Here is a 19,191-nt window from a genome sequence, read left to right as displayed (position 1 = left end):
GCACACCTGGGTTTGATCCCTGGAGAAGGGAATGGCAGCCCACTCCAGGATTCTTGCCTGGAGAATCCCACGGACAGTGGAGCCTCGCCGGCTAGAGTCCATGGGGTCGCACAGAGTCGGACACGACTGAGCGACTGACATGGGTGAGTTTGGAGGGGGTCAGAATAGTCACAGCATTCCCACAGGCTCCTTACTCACGACGAGAGGGAAGACAGGTGACTTTGACAGCGACGTTTACAGCGTCAGACATCCCCTTAATCGAGTGAGCGACGTGAGACGTGGACGTCACCGGGGCCCAGACCCACGGACGCCGAGAGGGACCGAAGGCACTGGGCATTTCTGCCCGAAGCACCAGTCTGCCATCCTGAAGGAACACCCGTCTCCACACTGCGGCACCTTCTACAGGTTGACCGCCTGGAATCTTCGAAAGACCAGCTGCCAGGTTAAGAAGCTCCAGGCACACACACCACAGATCGCAAAGCCTGACCAGGGATTTGTTTGGTGGAAAGGCGGTTACGGGGACCGATGGCGGGATCGCAGCAAGGTCTGTTGCAGGTTGTCTAAGCCAGAAAAGTGAGTTTGGAATCGTCTCACTGTGCGGCTGCACGAGCAGGTGCTGGTTTTAGGAAAGACACCCAGCAGTGGGGGAGGAGGGGAGTCATGTCTGCAATGGACCCCGAGACCGTCCTGGGAAAACACAGCACCTGCCTGAGCGCAGAGAGAGAAGGCAAAGTGTTAACATCTGAGGGGTCTAGGCAGGGTGGTGTGCGTGCTCAGATACTCAGTCCTGTCTGACTCTGTGACCCCATGGCCTGTAACCCGCTGGGCTCCTCTGTCCATGGGATTTCCCACGTGAGAATACCAGAGTGGGTTGCCTTTCCTCTCCTCCAGGGGATCTTCCAGACCCAGGCAATGAATCCGAATCTCCTACAATGGCAGGCAGATTCTTTACCACTGGGCCACCAGGGAAAACCCCTGGGTGGGCTAAGTGAGAATTCTTTGTATTGTTTCTTGTAAATTTGTTGCCCGTTTGCAAAAGAAGCTGAAAAGGGTAAGGGGTCCGGGTAGATGTGGTAGGAGCCCACTGGCCCCTTGGCTGCTCGGGGCTGGGGAGCCTGGGAAGACTGGGGGGGGCTCCTAGACCATCCTGGTGCCGGCGGATGCCAGCTGTGCTGTGGGGCTGCAGGGGCAGGAAACACCGGGCTCGTGGTCGGGATGCCCCTGGCTCGGTCACAGTGCCGGACAGCAGGAATCCTGTGCTCTAGCACTTATGGCACCTCGGGCGCTGGCTGCCTTGCAGGAGGCTGGAAAGGCTCACATGTTTCTGGCAGGACCCAGCCCCACCGTCTCCTGCTGTCGAGCTCTCGGTGGGGCCACGATCCCATGAGATCCCCGGGCCAGGCCCCCACCACTTCTTGGAGCCCCTCTTCTGGGCCAGGCAGGTGTCTGACCGCAGGAGTCGGTGTCCTCAATGGCCACTCCACTTCCTACCTCCATTTACACCGCGAAGGACCAAGAGAACAGGAGTGAAAACACCGCCAGTCACCAACCACGCACAGCGCCGGGCTCTGGGCCTGCTGCCCAGCACGTGGTTTTGTTGCCATTCTCCCAAAGGATCAGTCATTCGTCAGATGCTCATCCGGCACCTGCTGCGTGCCGAGCCCTAGAGCCTCTGCAAGCGGCTTACGCAGGTGACCGGGTGGAGGTGAGGATCTGACGGCAGGAAGGTGGGGGAAGGACAGGGGACAGGCTGCCCCTGGCTCGGGGCCTTCCTCCCTGTCCTTCCCTTCCTTCCTCCAGTCCTGGAGACAGGGGCCCTGCAGACCCCCTAGGCCACCCCGCAGGTTTCCAAGTGGGGAAACTGAGGCCCGCGTCCAGCAGCGATCCAGCGGCAATCAGGATGGGAACCAGCTCCTCCCCAGCGGCAGCCCAGCCTGAGTCCAAGCCCCTCCTGCGCACACCCAGGCCGGTCGGGTGGGAGTCGGAGGCGCCTCTGCCCTCATCTCAGCCCTCATCCTCTCCTTCCAGGAAGTAATCCTGCCCAAGGCCTGGCCCCGGCACTGCTCCTTGCCACCCCCAACCCTGGGGCTGGGTCTGCCCGCTGGGAGGGGAGGAGGGACACCCCACCCTGAGTAACCCCGGGGGTTCACAGCCAAGGACAGAGCAGGACGGTGGGGACGCAAAGTCGTACAAGAGCTGTGACCTCATGTGGGGCTGTGTCCCTGGATCTCCAACCCCTGCCTGCCTGTCTCACCAGGTTATCACTGATGTGACCCTGGAGAAGCGCGAGGTGGGCCTGCAGCCCTCGTGCACTCTCCATCAACGCAGGCGCTGACGGTGCGATGCCCGGCTCCGTCCCAGGGTGGGTGGGGGGCGGACCCGCACAGTGCACTCACCCCCTCGGACGGTGGCCTTGGCCTCCTCGGGCTGTGGTTGCTCCCAGATGACGGACGTGCTCTTGGCCGCTTCCCGGACCCCGCAGTCGCCACTGCTCCCCGAGGGCCCCGAGGGCCCCTTCCCCCTCGGAGCAGGCTCCGCTGGGCCCTCCATGGCCGGTGGCAGCCTCAGTGCCAAGGGCTCGGCATGCCGGGCTGGCCTCTGTGGGGAGAGCATAGGGCAGGGATCAGCAGCAGTCCTGGCCTCTCTAGGTGGCCGGGATCAGCATGGATGCTGCCCCCGAGTTAGGGCGCTAGAGGTGAGTGCGCCTCCGCCTTGCCTGGCAGGCTCCTGAGCACCTTCCCAGGCAGGGCCTCCTCCCTGAACAGCACAGTCGCCCGGAGCAGACTCCATCGGGGGCGCGAGCCTATGTCTGCTTCCAGCTGGAGGGCCCTGCGGGCAGAGGGGTGCCCGCTCTTGCCCATCACAGACCTGAGCAAACAGCTTAGAACCTGGTGGGTAGAGGCTGCTCAGAACCTTCCCACGAGTGCCTGGACAGGGACGTGACAACAGTCATGTGGAAACAGGAGATGGAACAGCTGTGCTTTAGGGACACCCCAGGACCCCAGGGTCTAGGGGTAAGCCCACCACGCCTTCCACCTGGCGAGGGCTGGGATGGACAGACCCACCCTGGGGACACAGCACACGTCCCATAGGGCTCAGGGGCCCTGTGACTCCAGCCTCAGTTCCCAGGGGTTCCTGCTGCTCCTTATAACTAATCTTGAGGCCTGGGGTGGGGGGTCTCCCACTAAAAGAGGCCTGCACCCAGCGGAGCCCCTGGAAGGAACGCAGGAAATGGGCCAGGTCCCAGGCTGTCCCCAAGACGGGAGGCAGTGGGCGGCAGAAGGCAGGGAAGGAGGAAATGGCCAGGGAGGAACTAGAGACCACTTCCCGTGCCCGGGTGCCCTGGGGCCTTCCCCAGACAGGGAGCCATCAAGAGACGGTGACTTCCCTGGTGGTCCCGTGGCTGAGACTCTGCTCTCCCAATGCAGGAGGCTCGGGTTCAGTCCCTGGTCAGGAAACGAGAAGCTGCATGCCGCAGTTAGAGTTTACATGCTATAACCAGAAGATCTGTGCGCTGCAGCTAAGACTCAGAGCAGTGAAATAAATATTGAAATATACATAAAAATAAAATTTGAGGAAAAAAAGGATAAGTGAGGGTCTGCACAGGTCACAAATCTGAGGACAGAGAAGGACATGGAGCCGCTTCCAGGCCTGGGGAGGAGAGGCAGACCGCCCCCCCCAGCCCGCTGCAGCCAGAGGGATGCGGGTCAACCATGCCGCCCTCAGCTTCTGCCTCGGGGACCGAGGGAAGGAGGAGCGGCCCTGCTCAGCCACGCGCAGGGCAGACGAGAGCAGGGCCAGGAGCCCCAGCCAGGAGCCCGTCTCTCGCGGAGTCTTGCTGCGCTCTGATGACAGGCCGGGGGGAGCTCCACCCTAAACCTCCGAGCAGGGCAGCAGGAAGTCCCTGCACAAAGAGCAGGATGCGCAGAGATGGGCGAGCACACTTACGAGACCCTTCCTGGGGAACAACACTGCCCGCTGAAGAGCAGGCCTGGACTCCAGACCCATCCACCTCGGGGTAGGTGTTGGGGCGGGCCCCACCCCCAGAGACCCAGAGAACGCCAGGCCAGCAGCATGGGACTCAGAGCCCAGACAGGCCCACCAGGGCGGTAGGGCCCCAGGAGCCCCCGGCCGGCCTCCCAGCTTCACCTGGGACCCTGCAGCAAAGAACGGGTAGGAGACGAGGAGGCCGACGGCAGCATCACCGAGTCGCCACGGGGGCTGGGGGAGCCTGGGGCACAGGACAGGGGCCTGGGCTGCTCCAGATTGGGGGGGGGGGGGCGGTGCCCAGGGCACTGAAGTCTCCACAGATGCCAAGAGAGGCCAGCAGAGCACTTTAAGCCCCGAGAGGACTGCATCTTCTTCCTTGAAAGGTCCATTCCTGAGTTTGGGCAGAAAGGACAGAGGAGGAGACGCTGGAGGAGGGACCTGCGAGGGGCCTTGGGTTCATTTACCGCCTCGGATTGTCAACGAGATCAGGGGGCTGACCTCCGTTAGACTCAGTGCAGACTATTCTCAGAATTGCGGGCCTCAGACTGTTCCGGGACGGCAGAGACTGTCTGCAGGCTCCCAGAGGGCACGCAAGAGTTTGTCACCACCTGCATGCGCCAGGCGTCTTGGCCAGGTTCCCAGTGGGGAGAATACATTGTCCCCTTCTACAGATGGGGATCGGGGTGGGCTCGGAGGGCTGGGCAACTCACCCCCTACACACACACGCACACAAACACACGTGTGTGCACACACGCACACGTGCGCACACACACACGCACACATGTGCACACAGACACACGCGCACACACTCTCACATTAACACTCTCTCACTTACCCCCACACGTATCCGTTAGTGCCCACATCCTTGTTTTTAAAAGGCAAACAGAGGCGCTCACACCAAACCCACAAGCTCCCGCCACCAGGTGAAGGTTCTCACAGGATGCTACCCTGGAGCCATCAGAAACTCCCTCAGAGGGGGCGCTGGGCTGAGAACCGTCCCACGCATCTGGGGGAGCAGGCAGGGGGCAGGCGGTGCCTGCAGGCCCACCCCTCCCTGTGCACTGCTGCTGTCCCCCGAGAACCGGCCTTAACCCTGAACTCACCCCCTGCAGGGGGCTGGGCCCAGGAGCCTTCAGCGTCAGCTCCGCCTGCAGGGTGGGCAGAGGAGGTCGAACCTCACACTCGAAAGCCTTTGGTTGTTTTGCAACAGATCCTGCCGACCTCTGCCCTGTGGCCAGCTCTGTGCCAGGCAGGGGAGAGGGGCGCAGAGGAGGGTGACCCAGGCCTGCTGGAATGGGCAGGGGTCTGGTGGTGTTGGTTCCATGGGGCACATTCCGGGAGAGGGAGAGAGAGTCTGCTGACCCCACAAGTGGAGGGAAGGTAGTCTGACCATTGAGAAGGCCCCGGGGGAGGCAGAGCCCGTGCAGGACAGGGAGGCGTGCCGAGAATGAGAGGGCGTGGAGTGTCGGCCATCCACGGAGGCAGGCCAGCAGAGCTGCGGGCCACCCCAACAGGCCAGTGTGGAGCAGGAGAGTCGTGGGCACCTCAGGAAGGCCATGCAGCCGGGAAGCTGCTGAGCAGCAACTGGGGCTCTGAACCCTTGATCCCAGAGGAAGAAGACCCTACTCCCCCCGTCCTCATGGACCCGACACACAGGGGCGTGAGCTCAGCACAGCCCTGACCACACTGCTCCCTGGCCCTCGGGGATTCGAGGTGGGGGCTCCTGCAGGACCACTGCCTTACAGCCAGGGCTCCCAGACCATCCCCGACACCCTTTCATCAGTGGTCCCCAAAGCCTCTGGGTATGACCCCTGAGGGCACCCCTCCGACGGTGACTCAGGGAATCCGGCTCCCCCATCCCGGGGGCCCTTGGGGCATCAAGGGGTTTCCTTGGCTCACAGGGGCTTCACCAGGCCCGCTGCCCCCTAGACCCTCTACTCCCCCCACACAAGACGAGAGAGCTCCCGGGCTGGGGAGCCTACTTTAGCTCATCTCAAGCTTGCTGATTCCTTTTCTCCGGAACCAGCTTCACTCCTCTCACGGATTTAACACAGGAGTAGGAAAGGCCGTGTTTCTGGCAGGCATTACCCTGGTCCCCCTTAGCCTGCCTCCAAGCTGTAGAGAAAAGCAGGGCATAGGGGGCCGTCTGGCTGTGACCTCGTCCCCAGCCCCCAACCACCTCTAAGGGCCAGGGACCAGGCCAAGGGGCACCCAGGGGACGCTGGCATCCTTGTAGGCACCCCCAGGGAGGAGGGAGCATGCTGGAGGTGGCTCCCTGTCCAGAGGGCGCAGCAGCATGGACCCTCGGGTTCTGGGACGCAGCCTTGCCGCATAGCTCTCCAGCCACCTTTGGTCAATGTCCAGCTTCGTTTCAAGCCCCCCTGCCTTGTGCTCCCCATTTCCTGCTGCCAGGGTCCGTCCCCTCCCCGACCCCGTCACACAAAGACCTCCCAGCCTTTTCAAGGAGGCAGCGCCGTCCATCTGACACCCACCCCCACCCCCAGCCTAGCCAGCCCATCACCCTCCCCTCCTGACTCTGGACACAGCAAGCCCACAACTCTCCTTGAGGTCCCCTGGCCACAGGGTGGGGGGGACCAGGCCACCATCTGCCCTCCTCTACTGTCCTGCAGCATCTCGGGAGGGCACGCGGATCCATCGTCCTGCTAGGGTCCTGTTTGTGGGGTCTCTCTAGCCGCCACCTAGGGTGCCTCGCCCCCCACTCTCTGCTGCCAGGCATCTGGCTCGCACAACCCACATCCAAGGCATCTTTTCCCAGCCCCCGCCCACCTGTCCCCAGAGAAGTCAGGAGCAGCCCACCAGTGCCTGCATCCCAGGCCCACGGGCCTGTCCCCAGCAGCTCAGGGAAGGTTTTTCGAGAACAGGGAAGGCTCTGGGGCTCAGGGGACTTCCCACCTGCTCAGTGAGGGGCCTGCCACTGACAGTGGTAAGCCTGGGGTTCCTAGTCATGGCCCGCAGGAGGAAGTGGGCTCTGTCTCCCCGGGGAGGATCCTAAAATAGCACTACTCAGCCGGAGAGGCTGCCTGTGTCCCCGACTACATCTGAACCTGTCCTGCCTCGAGGACCATGCAGACATTGCCCACCTCCCCAGGAAGCATCTTTTCAGGGTTGTCTGGGGACCTCAGTACAGAAGGTGACCAGCACACCCCCACATTCACACCCACCAGTGACCTCAGATTTGGTGGCCTTATTCGGACACAGGATGAAGTTAAGGTGCGGTCACTGGGGATGTCCCTGCCGGCCTGGTGGCTAAGATCTCACACTCACAGTGCAGGGTCTCTGGCTGGATCTTCCCCTGCTCAGGAAACTGGATCCCACATACCGCAACTAAGTCCGAAGACCACAACTGAAGATGCTAATGTGCCGCACAGCTGGGATCTGGGGCAGCCAAATAATAAATACTAATGGTAATAATAAGATGCGATCACACTGGGCTGGAGGGCCCTCCATGTGGGGGTCTTTGTAAGAAGAGGAGGAACACAGACACAGCGGGGACCCCAGGTGACGTGCCCATGAGCCCAGAGATTCCTGCAGCCGCCAGGAGCCAAAAGACCCTCCCCCAGGGCCCTCTGCCCACCCCGAGGCTTCAGATTTCCAGTCTCCAGAACCAGGGGAGAATGAACTTCTGTATTAGAAGCCCCCGTTTGTGGCCCTTCATTACAGCAGCTCCAGGCCAGCCGTCGCCCCGGGTCCCTGCACTTCCCTTCTCTGCTGGGAAGCGGGCGTTTCGGGAGGAGGAGTAAGTGACCTCAGGCATAAACACAGGAAGCGCCGTCACTGTTGGGAGCCACCTCCCTGCACAGCTGAGCATCCTCACTCTGTCCTCGTGACGCCTGGGGGAGTGTGATGGGCCCATTTCACAGAGGGGCCATCGAGGCTCCATGAGCAGCTATGGACCAGGTGGGCCCAAGCCCAGCCCTTCACACCTACCCTGAACCTGGGCGCACCCTGCCTCTGGCTCCCACACTGCCTCCGTCCACGAGTTCAGCCACAGCCCCCCGCCCCCGCTGGGGGAGGTCGCACCCAAGTGACCAGCAGCAGACTCCTCCCAGCGTGACTCTCCCATCTGTCGTCTGTGTGGAACCCCCACAGGCGGGGCTTGGGGCTCCCAGAGGGGTCACTGCGGGCGGGGAGAGGGGTCACTGCGGCCGGGACCACAAGCCCAGGCCAGGTGCTTAGTCTCTCAGTCGTGCCTGACTGTTTGTGACCCCACGGACTGTAGCCCACCAGGCTCCTCTGTCCACAGGGATTCTCCAGGCAAGAATACTGGAGTGGGGTTGCCAGGCCCTGCTCCAGGTCTCTTCCCAACCCAGAGATCGAACCCAGGTCTCCCGCATTGCAGGCAGATTCTTTACCGTCTGAGCCACCAGGGAAGCCGCTGGCATGAAAGGGCCTGGGTCAGGGTCTCCCTAGAGCTGACCGGCCGGGGTTCCCGGTTAAGTCACCTGTCCCATTGGTTGATGCAGAGGAGGCCCAGGGCGGTGACCTCAGAGTGGCCAGGTCGCAGCTGCCATGCCACCCTGGTCTGGTACTTGTGGTATCTGCCAGAGGTGGCACCAACCCAGGGTGGGGGCCCACTTGAGGTCCCCTGGGCCCAGAACCCTGCTTGCTGGCAACACAGCTCCTGTGTCCTGGCCAGACCCTCGGGACGCAAGTCTGAGTGGCCGAGGGGAGGTGGGGTGAGGTGAGATCTCAGAGCGGCGGTGCTTTAGCAAACCCGACATTAGCACTGGGACAGTAGCTGTCGGCGGGCACGGGGCCCTCCCGGAGCTCCGCTAGCCAGCACCCACGGTCTTCTGGCCTCTCCAGACACCAGTTCTGTTCCCTCCCAATCCTGAAAGCTCAGAAAACTCTCCGAGAAAGTGAAAAGCAAGAGATGGCTCAGATCCACCTGCGGCAAGACCCAGGTCTGTGGACAATGCCTGCTCGGCTGCCCTCACCCACCCGTCCAGAGCCCCGTACCTGCGCCCCGCTCCGTAGGACAGCGGGCACCGGGTGGCGGCTCCCGGCTCCTTGCTGGCGGGCCCCGCAGGCCGTCTCCACCGCCCACAGCCCGTCGGACTGCACAGCGGCCGCCACCGCCCCCTGCTTCCTGCCCCACTTCCTCCCTGCGCCTGGGTCTAGGCCTGGGCCTGGCGAGAGGCAGGCCTGAGCTGCTGCGCCGCCTCCCAGGGCTGGTTGATCATTAGCTCTGGCCTGGGCCGGCTCCAGGCCCTGACCCGCCTGCCCGCTGCCTGGTGCTCAAGCTCAGAGGTGGAGGCCAGGGGCCACGCAGGCTCCCGCCTTGGCTGGCAGGATTGGGGAAGTCGGACAGCTGCCCTGGGCCAACCTCAGCCCTGCTCTCTCTTCCTCTTCCACTTACTGCCCACACACACACGTGCACACACATGCACATGCTGTACAGACATTTGTGCACGTGTGCACACACACAAATGCACACACGTGTGCACATATGCACATGTTTACACACAGGTGCACACATACACACTTGCACACAGACATTCGTGCGCGTGTGTGGGCGCAGATGGGCACACATACTTGCACATGTGTGCGTGCACAGATACATGTGCATCCATGTGTCCACACGCGTGTACACAGACAGACACGCGGTTTCTTCCCACTGCTGCCCCACCCAGTGACACAATCAATGGGAACACATGCTGGGAAAGCCGGGGGTTTGCCGACAAGCTCTCCTTCCTTCCTCGTCTTCTCACCGGCTCCAGGCCTGACCTGGGTTCGAGAGCAGGGGTTTGAGCTTGGGGGGCAGGGCTGGGGTTCCTGGCTGTCCGACAAGCAGCAAGAACTGAACTGGGGCTCCCATCAGCTCTCAGGCCCTCACAGAGGCAGAGGGTGGGCTCCGGTTGCTGGCCCCAGCTCAAACCCAGGAGGCTACCTTCTCCACCCCCAGCTTGGGAGAGGCATGGTTTGGCTTCCTGACCAGGAACAATATCTAAGTTAAGTGCTAATGTGCCCATTTCACAGGCAGGGAAACTGAGGCTCAGGAGATGATGTGGTCCAAGGCTGGTGACAACTAGAGGGTGAGCGGGGAACCAGGTCTGACGGACACTGAGATCCCTGAGCCTGGTGTCTGACCCCAGCACTGCTGGTGTTCGGAGCACTCGCTCTTTGTCCTGGGGTCTGGGCAGCGTCCCCAGCCTCTGTCACTAGAAATTGACCCCAGGGTGACAACTACACCTGTCTCCAGACGCTTGCTCCCTGAGGGCACTCTCATTCAGGCTGAGATCCGCTTTGAGCCCAAAGCGGGCTGTTTCTGGTTGCCCCTCTCCCGCGCCGTCCGCCTTTATCCAATCAACTCCTGGCGTTATGCTTGGCCACCCCAAAGTCACAACCTCCCCTCCCCTCCTCAATGGGCCAGAGCTCAAGCGTGAGAGGCACAGCTGGAGACGCCACGGGCCTGTGGCTGCCTCACGCTGGAGAGGTCCCCACCGAGGGCCAGTGTGAAGACTCAGCCCCTCAGCGGGCAGTGCTGGCCACTGGAGGGACCCCATCAGGCCTGGGCCCAGCGCTCCGGCCCCTCACATCCCCAGCCCAGCCCAGCCCCGGGCCACACACCACTGACATGCTCGGTGACCCCGAGGCGGGAGGCAGAGGCTCCAGGGGGCCATTTTCATGGTCCCCCGTGACGCCAGGTGGAGTAGCAGGGGAGGGTTTCACATCACCCCATGCGCCCCGGGGGCCCAGGAGGCCCCAGAGTAGAGGGCCAGAGCAGGGGACCAGGCTCCCCAGGCAGCGGGGAAGAATCAGGGTGTCAGAAGTCCCCGTCTCCACCAGCCCCTGGCCTGGGCTGGCCCCAGGCTCCGTGGGGCCTCGGGGGCTGAGAAGAAGAGCTAAGCTTGGGCCCTGCACCCTCCCTTCTCCAAGCCACAGTGTGCCCTGGGTGCACCCCCACCCCGCTCCTCTCAGCCTCTGTGAAGCTGGGCTCCCTTGTTCCCCAGCCAGCCCTCCAGAACCCCACGCTGTGTGGAACGCAAGCTGCTTGCTCCTTCCCGCTCTGTTTTTCTGGAAACTGTGTTGAAAGAGGCCCCCGGCGGCTCCGTATCCATAAAAGGGTCTGGACTCGCTTCCTCTCCTGGCCATTGTGCCCTGCAGCGGCCCGAGACCCGCATCCTGTTTGCCTCTGCAGCTGTGCTCTTGGCTCAAGGCCGGGGGCTTTCCATGAGCCTCCCCGGCTGTGCCCAGCGTCCTTCCACTCCGCACAGGGCACTCCAGCCCTGCACAGCACACCCTCGTTCTGCGTGCTGCACCCCGACTCCTCAGAATGTAACTCAATTCTGCAAGAGCACTCCAACCCTGCACTGCTGCTGCTGCTGCTGCTAAGTCGCTTCAGTCGTGTCCGACTCTGTGCGACCCCATAGACGGCAGCCCACCAGGCTCCCCGTCCCTGGGATTCCCCAGGCAAGAACGCTGGAGTGGGGTGCCATTTCCTTCTCCAGTGCATGAAAGTGAAGAGTGACTTTCCAACCCTGCACAGCACACCCTAATTCTACATGTTGAACTCCAGCTTCTCAGAATGTTACTCAACTCTGCAAGAACACACCAACTCCGCATACGGCACGCCAGCTTCACAGAGTGCACCCCAAGTCTGCAACTGCACCCGAATAGACTTCCAGAGGAAGACCGTAAGCCTTTCAGGTGGGGGTCTTTCAAGTAAGGGATCCCTCCTGGAGGTGGCCCCACAGGGCAGCCCCACACAGCCTTGCGTGTGAGAGGCTGGTCTCAACCCCAGCCCAACCCCGCCTTCGGGTCCCTCTGAGGGAGCCTGTCACCCCCTGGGCCGCAGCTCCCCCCTTTCCAATGGGCGAGTGGGGCTTGGGGATCTCTGAGTACCCTCCTAGGTCAGCAACTCTGACCCTTGCAGTGATTTACCATCACTGAGCAGTTATCACTCCCTTAAAAATACTAAATCCACGGACTGTGGCCACCCCAGTGTACTGCCACGATCCCACGGGCCTGAGCGGCAAATGGACTTAAGAGACGCGGGACCTGCCCTGGACCACACGGCCCCCAGGACAATGCCAAGGCCTCCAGGGGAGAAAAGGCGGACCCCCGACTCCCTAAGCCATGAGACTCACACAGTCAGAGGAAGAGCTCCCAAGGACTTCCTGTTGGAATGTTTACACCTGCTCCCCAGTGACCCAGCTGCAGCATCTCTTTAACCTTCTCTGAGGGGCTGAGTGACCCCTGCCCACTGTAGCCTGCCTGGACTCTCCTCTGCCATCGTGGGCAGAAGTTCCGGGTGAGCTCCCAGGGCGGCTCCCGCCTGACCCCTGGACCACAGACAGCAGCCTGGGCTGTAATCCTGAGCTAGGGGCCAGGGGCTGAGGGGTGCCCGGCCCTCTGCGTGTGCTGCGTGCCAAGTAGCTCAGTGGTATCCGACTCCTTGTGACCCCATGGACTGTAGCCTGCCAGGCTCCTCCATCCATGGGATTCTCCAGGCAAGAATACTGGAGTGGGTTGCCATTCCCTTCTCCAGGGGATCTTCCCAACCCAGGGATCCAACCAGAGTCTCTGACAGTCTCCTGCATTCTCAGATGGGTTCTCTACCACTTGGGCCACCTGGGAAACCCCACCCCACCCACTACCCTCTGCTTATCTTTTTAACTTGTGGGGCAAGTAGCAACAGTTGTGGTCCTACAAAGACAAAAAGCAATTTCTAATTCCGTCACGCCATCTCAGAACATTTTCAATCCCCTGGGACTGTGTGGAACTATGTCAGCGCAGTCTCAAGCCTGGAGGGGTGACCCAGCCCAACCCCCCAGGCCCAGCTGGGGTCCCCTGGACAGCCTCCCTGGCCACGCGGTCCAGCCTCTCCCTGGATCCCCACTCCACCTGGTGATTGCTCTGCCCTTCAGAATTCAGAGCCACCCCTGCCACCGGCCGTCTTAGCTCCATCACCCCAGTTGCGCCTTCAGGTACCCACACACGAGGGGTCTCAGACAAGCCGGGGTTACAGACCTGGAAGGAGACTGGGGCGGGGTCCTGCCACCTGTGCAGCCAGAGAGAGAGGGGAAGGAGAGGAGGGAGAAGTCCAGGAAGGCTTCCTGGAGGCAGAGGCTCCTCAGCTGAATCTGGAGGAAGAGGGACTAGGCAGAGAGGGTCTAAAGGTCCTCCTGCGGAGTGGGGCCCGTCAGAAGAGTACCTGCGCCCGGCCTGCTCCAGGCATGCAGCTTGTCAAGCCTCCCACGGCCACTTCCAGGGACTGCAGATGTCCGGGTGGGGGGCGGGGGCTGAGGGTTAATCTGTAACGGGCCATAAAACATAAACAGAGAATCCCAGGAATGCAGAGGCCTCCAGGGAGGGGGCGGGTGTGGGGTGGGAGGACAGCTGCTAGACCCTGCTCGTTCACTCCAGCAGCCTGGGCAGGAGCAGCAAGCACACAGGTGGCCCCGGAGCAAGGGGCGGCAGCTGCCTTCTGGAAAGAGAGCAGCGAGGTTTGGCTCTGCCACGTCCCGCTGTTACAGCCCCAGAGCAGACGTGGGTGATCGGAAATGAGAGGGCCTGGCTGTGCGCCAAGAAAACGTTATTTGCAAATCGGGGGCAGGACTTGGTCCTGGCTGCGGGCCCTGCTCTAGAGAAGGGGTGGGGTGGGGATTCCTGGAAAAGCATCGCAGGACCACCCCTCCGGAAGGAGTCAGCACAAAGGCACCCCTCTCCCTCACCCCCTCGAGCCGGACGCCTGCCCGGAACCAGGATGTGTACAGTTCACTGTCAGGAGAGCAAGGGCCTCACTAGGGAGCAGGTGAAGCCACGACCAGATGGCTGAAGACCCTCTATGCCGGACGCCGGCTCAGGACAGTCCCGGGCGCGGCGTCCTGCCTCTCTCCTCCCTCTAGTTAGGATGGAACTGTTAAACTGTCAAAGGTCACCAAGAACCAGCCCTTAAGAAAGCCCCCGGGACTTCCCCGGGCGTCCAGTGGTTGAGACTCCACACTCCGGAAATGCAGGGGGCCTGGGTTTGATCCCTGGTCAGGGAACTAGGGACCTACACGCCATACGGTGCAGCTGGGAAAAAGAAAGCAAAGAATGCTCCCAATAAAGACAGGTCAGAGTAAGTCCTTTGGGTTTACAAATGGGGAAACTAAGGCTTGGGAAGAGAAAGGCCGTCACCCAAGTTCGCAGGAGGGAGTGGACCCAGCATTCCCGTCGTCTTTCCCAGCCTCTGGTTCCCCATCTGTAAGACGCATCTGTGACATGCCTTCCGAGGCCCGCGCATTTCTGAGCCCCACCCGGATCTCCCCAGCAGTTCTCCTGAGATGCCCTTTCTGACAGTTTCCCCTGCAAGCCCAAGCCCGAGGTCAGGGCCCGGGATGGAGCGAGAAGCCTGGAGTTGGCCTGGAGCCTGGCACCCGGCTGCCGCTGGGCCCGCCGAAAGGGCCGCGACCCTGTGTGTGTGCCCAGAGGGGCTCGTCTGTGCTCCTTGTTTCTGGCCTGAGCGGCTGAGACCCGCCCCCGTCAAAGCCAAGCAGACCTCCAGGCCCCGTGATTTCAGGAACCGCTCTTTGCAAAACAAGAATATCGGGACCAAAACAGGCTGTCCAGACAACCGGAGCTCCCCCCGGGGCCGGGTCGAAGGCCTGCAGGAAGCGGTCAGCAGTTCCCCTGGACTGAAGACGCCACCCCCACTGACCTGGCTCAGGCTCCATCCGGGCAGGCGTCGCCCTCTGCCCAGGGGTCACTGATTCTGCTGCCCTGTCTCCCCGCCTCAGCCCGTGAGCTGGCCAGGGCCTGGGACTCCTTTGCGTTTAGAAGAGGGGTGCTCCCTCATCAATGCCCTAAGTAACCTGACGTGGGCACTCAGAGGGAGGTGGTCAGAAAGGACCAGCCTGCATGGGAGCACAACCTGGACTGGCACACCCTCTTGTCACATCCGTAGCGGTCAAGGCAGCCCCTTACTTTAAAAAGGAGGGATAGGGGCCTTCCTCGTGGCTCAGTGGTAAAGAATCTGCCTGCCAGGGCAGGAGACGTGGGTTCAGTCCCTGGTCTGGGAAGATCCCACTTGCTGCAAAGCAACTAAGCCCGGGAGCCACAAATGCTGAGCCCGCGCTCCAGAGCCCAGGAGCTGTGGCTGCTGAGCCCGAGCTCCAGAGCAGCAACTACTGAGCCCGCGTGACGCAGCCGCTGAGCGCACGTGACGCAGCCACTGAGCCTGCGCGACGCAGCTCCTGAGAGCAGATGCTCCAGAGCCCGTGCTCCACACCAGGAGAAGCCACTATGATGTAGACAAGAGCCCAGAGCAGTGAAGACCCAGCACGGCCATAAATAAATAAAATGATTTTTTTTTAAATGAGGGACGAGGTTCTGAGAGGCCACAAGGCTGGCAGTGGCTGGGCCTCTGAGGTCCCTCCCGTCAGAGGACAGGTTCGCCCCACTCCCCTGGACCATGTGGCCCCTGAGTAGTGGTGGGGGTTGGGAGGTGGGTGCCTGGAGGCGACAGGAGTCGGAGGCCCCAGACTGGGATGCATGGCGATGGCCTCCCCGCTGCCATTTCCCCACGAGCCTGTGGAGGCCGCTCAGTGATAAATGAGACCCCAGGGATACCCAGATCCCACAGGCTCTCACAAGGTCCAGAGCACCGGTATTCCTGAAGCAGGGTGCAACAATCCCCCTGGAAAGCTGAATCTCCTGCCAGCCCAGGAACCAGGGGGTGGAGCTTGAACTTGGCTAAGCAAACATTAATCCAGCCCCAGCACACAATTTAGAGAGGCTTCCCCAGGGGGCAAGTGTCCTCCCAGCCAAGACCTCCTCATGGAAACGGAGCACAGATCATTCACGGCAGGCCAAGCAGGGCAGGAGGGCTCGGGGATGGATTTTCACAGGACTCCCCTGAGAGTCACTCTCAGCTGTGCCTGAACTGCACGTGGGTGATGCCGCCTCATTGCGTTGGGTTCAGCCCCCATTCCATTCATTTGGCTGCTTCCCATCTCCTTTCCCTTCCCAGCAAAGCCTCCAGAGCCCCCACCCCAGCCAGCTCTGCTTTCCGTCCTGAGCCTGGCCTCGCCCACTCCCCACTCCCCAAAGTAGCCCTCATCCAGGCTGCCAGCACCTTCCACGATGCTAAGCTCACTGGCTTTATCTCCGCCTGCAACTCACTGGCCCCTCAGCGGCCACTCTCTGCCCAGCTGACCACGCCCTCCTCGCGCTCACCCGCCGCTCTGCCCTGTCTGCACTCGCCCTTAGGGGTGAGCATGAACATAGAGGGCTTCAGAGCCATCTGCCCAACTCAGATGGTCCAGGTGCCACTCAGCCCTGAGAGCAGAGCCAGGCCTTGCTCTCGGTGGAACTGGATAAGTGCCTCATGGCCCACCACCCACCCCTCCTTCCCCCATATCTCAGTAATGGAACCAGCCACTTGGCATCTGGTCCTTCAGTTTCCCCAGACCTGTCACGTTCAAGCCGCCCTGTTCTCCAAACAGTTGGGGGCCTTGGGCTCCCTGAGCCTGCTCTGACCCCTGCGTCCTCTGCGTTTGCGCCTGCTCGTCGTGGTGCTGACACTGATGCCCGTCTGTCTCCGAGTCTCCCTCCTGCGTCGCCTGACGTGGACAAGCCAGCCCTTCCCCAGCCCTGAGGGCCCCGAGCACCTTTGAGCTGAAACCAGGTGCCACTGTATTAACACTCAGGATCCTCAAGGCTCTTGTCCAGGCAACCTGCAACCGTCTGTTGCATGACTGACTAACTGGCGCCTGAACGGGAGCTGTGTGCAGGGGCCCTGCCTGTCCCAGACACGCAGAAGGGGCAGCCCCACAAGTTACCGCCTCTGATCAGGCAAAGCCGTGCAGGACACTGACCCCTATCTCCCGCCCATTTCCAGGCGCCCACTTTCTTCCTGGCTCTCCAGGGGGCAGCTGGGTGGGAGGGACTCACTCAGGTCTTATCCGCGGGGCCACTGCAGGCTCTGAGCAGCGGCCCTGTCTGCACCCTTCATGCGTCCAGCCACCCAGCTGTAGGTTCACAGGCCACATGGTGGGGAGGGGTGGTCGGAGCGCCCACTGATTTGGCGCCAATCCAGGTGGGAGCCCAGGGTCTCCCGTCACCGTGCAGGTGGGCACAGCCTCCTCTCCCTCCCCACACAGAGCTCTTCTGCCTTCAGAGGGCAGCTCTGTGGTGCCAGCCCCTCACACACCAGCCCTGTTGAGCTGCGCTGACCCTGCCTGCTGCGAGCTAAGGTGGTGAGCAGCACAGGTTCCGTCCAGGTGGGAAGCTGGGTGAGCCCACTTCTCTGGCCTCCGTTGTCCGCCCTGGCCCGGGGCCCAGCACCCGCCCGGTGTGGGGAAGGGGGCCCACAAAGGAGAGTGATGATCATCAGAGCCAGTGGGGCAGGGTCTGGCTGCTGGCAGCACTGCCCAGCCCCACCCTGTGCCCAGCCCCACCCTGTGCCCGGCCCAGTGCTGGGCACTGGGGACCTGGGTGGATGGATGAATCAGATGGCCCTGCCTGCGGGAACTCTCAGCCTAGTAGCAAAGATAGCCAAGGAAACAGAGTGACTGTGATGGAGGATGAACAGGGAGGCCAGGGCCACCAAACAGCCCCCAAGCTGCCCGGCGATAGCCAGGGAGGCTGCCTGGAGGAGGGGCTCCGAGCCAGGCCTTAGCATGTGAAGCAGATTATCTGGCGGGAAATGTAAGCAAGCCTGGGACATCTTACAGGCCCAGAAGGCAGGAAGTGAGACAGACAGATAGACAAACGACAGATGGGTGGATAGCTGGTAGATCTACAGGCCCGCACAATGATGGGACCGAGTCAAAGAGATGCAGGGAGGGGCCCACAGAGGAGACACAGGAGGGGCCCATGAAAGAGAGTGATGATTACCATCAAGGCCAGTGGGGGCGGGGTCCGGACAAGAGCTCACAACGGCCGAAGCTGGGACAATCTAAGGAACAACATTAAGTAGGTATTGGATGATAACCCCAGTTATAAAAGCCTGGTGGGCTTCAGTCCATGGGGTCGCAAAGAGTTGGACACGACTGGACGACTGAACATCAGCAATAAAAGGAATATCCCTAAGTCCATACCAATATAAATCAAAGGGTGCCTAGGTAAATGGAGGAGAAGGAGGTGACTCTCCCATGTCGCAGAGCTCCAAGGGATCTATGTGGCTGTTCCACCCCCCGGGAGGGGCATCTCCCTTTCCAGTCCTTAGGGGTGGCTGGGCAGGTGACTTCCTTCCGGGGAGCACTTCATGGAAATGGAAGAGAAGGGTAATTTCACGGGAGAAAGCCTGACAATCACTGCCTGACTTCAGCAGTGACAGGTCATGTCAACACCAGGCTCCCTCGCCAGGACGGAGGGAAATGGGCATTTCACTTCTGTGGCCTTCCTCCCCCAAACCCATGGCCCCAGTATTAGCATGAGGAAAACTGCAGACAGACCCAAACTGAGGCTGTACATGGGCGGGGTAGGGTGGCAAAGGCGAAGAGAGTAACTCAGCTTGGTAGTCAGGAAAGGTTTCCTGGAGATGGTGACGTTTGCTTAGGGGCTTGGCTTCCCTTGGTATGCAGATGACACCACCCTTATGGCAGAAAGCAAAGAAGAACAAAAGAGCCTCTTGATGAAGGTTGAAAGAGGAGAGTGAAAAAGTTGGCTTAAAACTCAACATTCAAAAAACAAAGATCATGGCATCCAATCCCATCACTTCATGGCAAACAGATGGGGAAACAATGGAAACAGTTAAAGACTTTATTTTCTGGGCTCCAAAATCACTGCAGATGGTGACTGGAGCCATGAAATTAAAAGATGCTTGCTCATTGGAAGCAAAGCTATGACCAACCTAGACAGCATAGTCAAAAGCAGAGACCATACTTTTATGACAAAGGTCTGTCTAGTCAAAGCTATGGTTTTTCCAGTAGTCATGTATGGATGTGAGAGTTGGACCAAAAAGAAGGCTGAGTGCCAAAGAATTAATGCTTTTGAACTGTGGTGTTGGAGAAGGCTCTTGAGAGCCCCTTGGCCTGCAAGAAGATCCAACCAGTCCATCCTAAAGGAAATCAACCCTGAATATTCATTGGAAGGACTGATGCTGAAGCTGAAACTCCAATACTTTGGCCTCCTGATGCAAAGAGTTGACTCATTGGAAAAGACCCTGATGCTTGAAATGGTTTGATGGCATCACCGACTCAATGGACATGAGTTTGAGCAAGCTCTGGAAGTTGGTGATGGACAGGGAAG

General features: G+C 61.0%; 1 protein-coding gene across 9 annotated transcripts in view; it reads right to left on the bottom strand.

The window, feature by feature from the left end:
• SH3TC1 (SH3 domain and tetratricopeptide repeats 1) overlaps positions 1 to 19,191 on the bottom strand; it is a 64,404-nt gene that overhangs the window by 34,715 nt on the left and 10,498 nt on the right. For 3 of the 9 annotated variants that reach the window (XM_069594830.1, XM_069594832.1, XM_069594827.1), the window contains exon 2: positions 2,397 to 2,598. In XM_069594830.1, the coding sequence (XP_069450931.1) occupies positions 2,397 to 2,550 (154 nt within the window). In that variant the 5' untranslated portion in view covers positions 2,551 to 2,598. Of the gene's footprint in view, positions 1 to 2,396; positions 2,599 to 8,970; positions 9,268 to 12,984; positions 13,264 to 19,191 lie in introns of those variants that run through there. The other 6 variants (XR_011257888.1, XM_069594829.1, XM_069594825.1 and 3 more) reach the window with 5 other exon arrangements.

The sequence above is a fragment of the Ovis canadensis genome, chromosome 6 (genome assembly GCF_042477335.2).
Source record: "Ovis canadensis isolate MfBH-ARS-UI-01 breed Bighorn chromosome 6, ARS-UI_OviCan_v2, whole genome shotgun sequence".
In the NCBI taxonomy this organism is placed as follows: Eukaryota; Metazoa; Chordata; class Mammalia; order Artiodactyla; family Bovidae; genus Ovis; species Ovis canadensis.
This window is presented reverse-complemented; position numbering and strand designations above follow the sequence as displayed.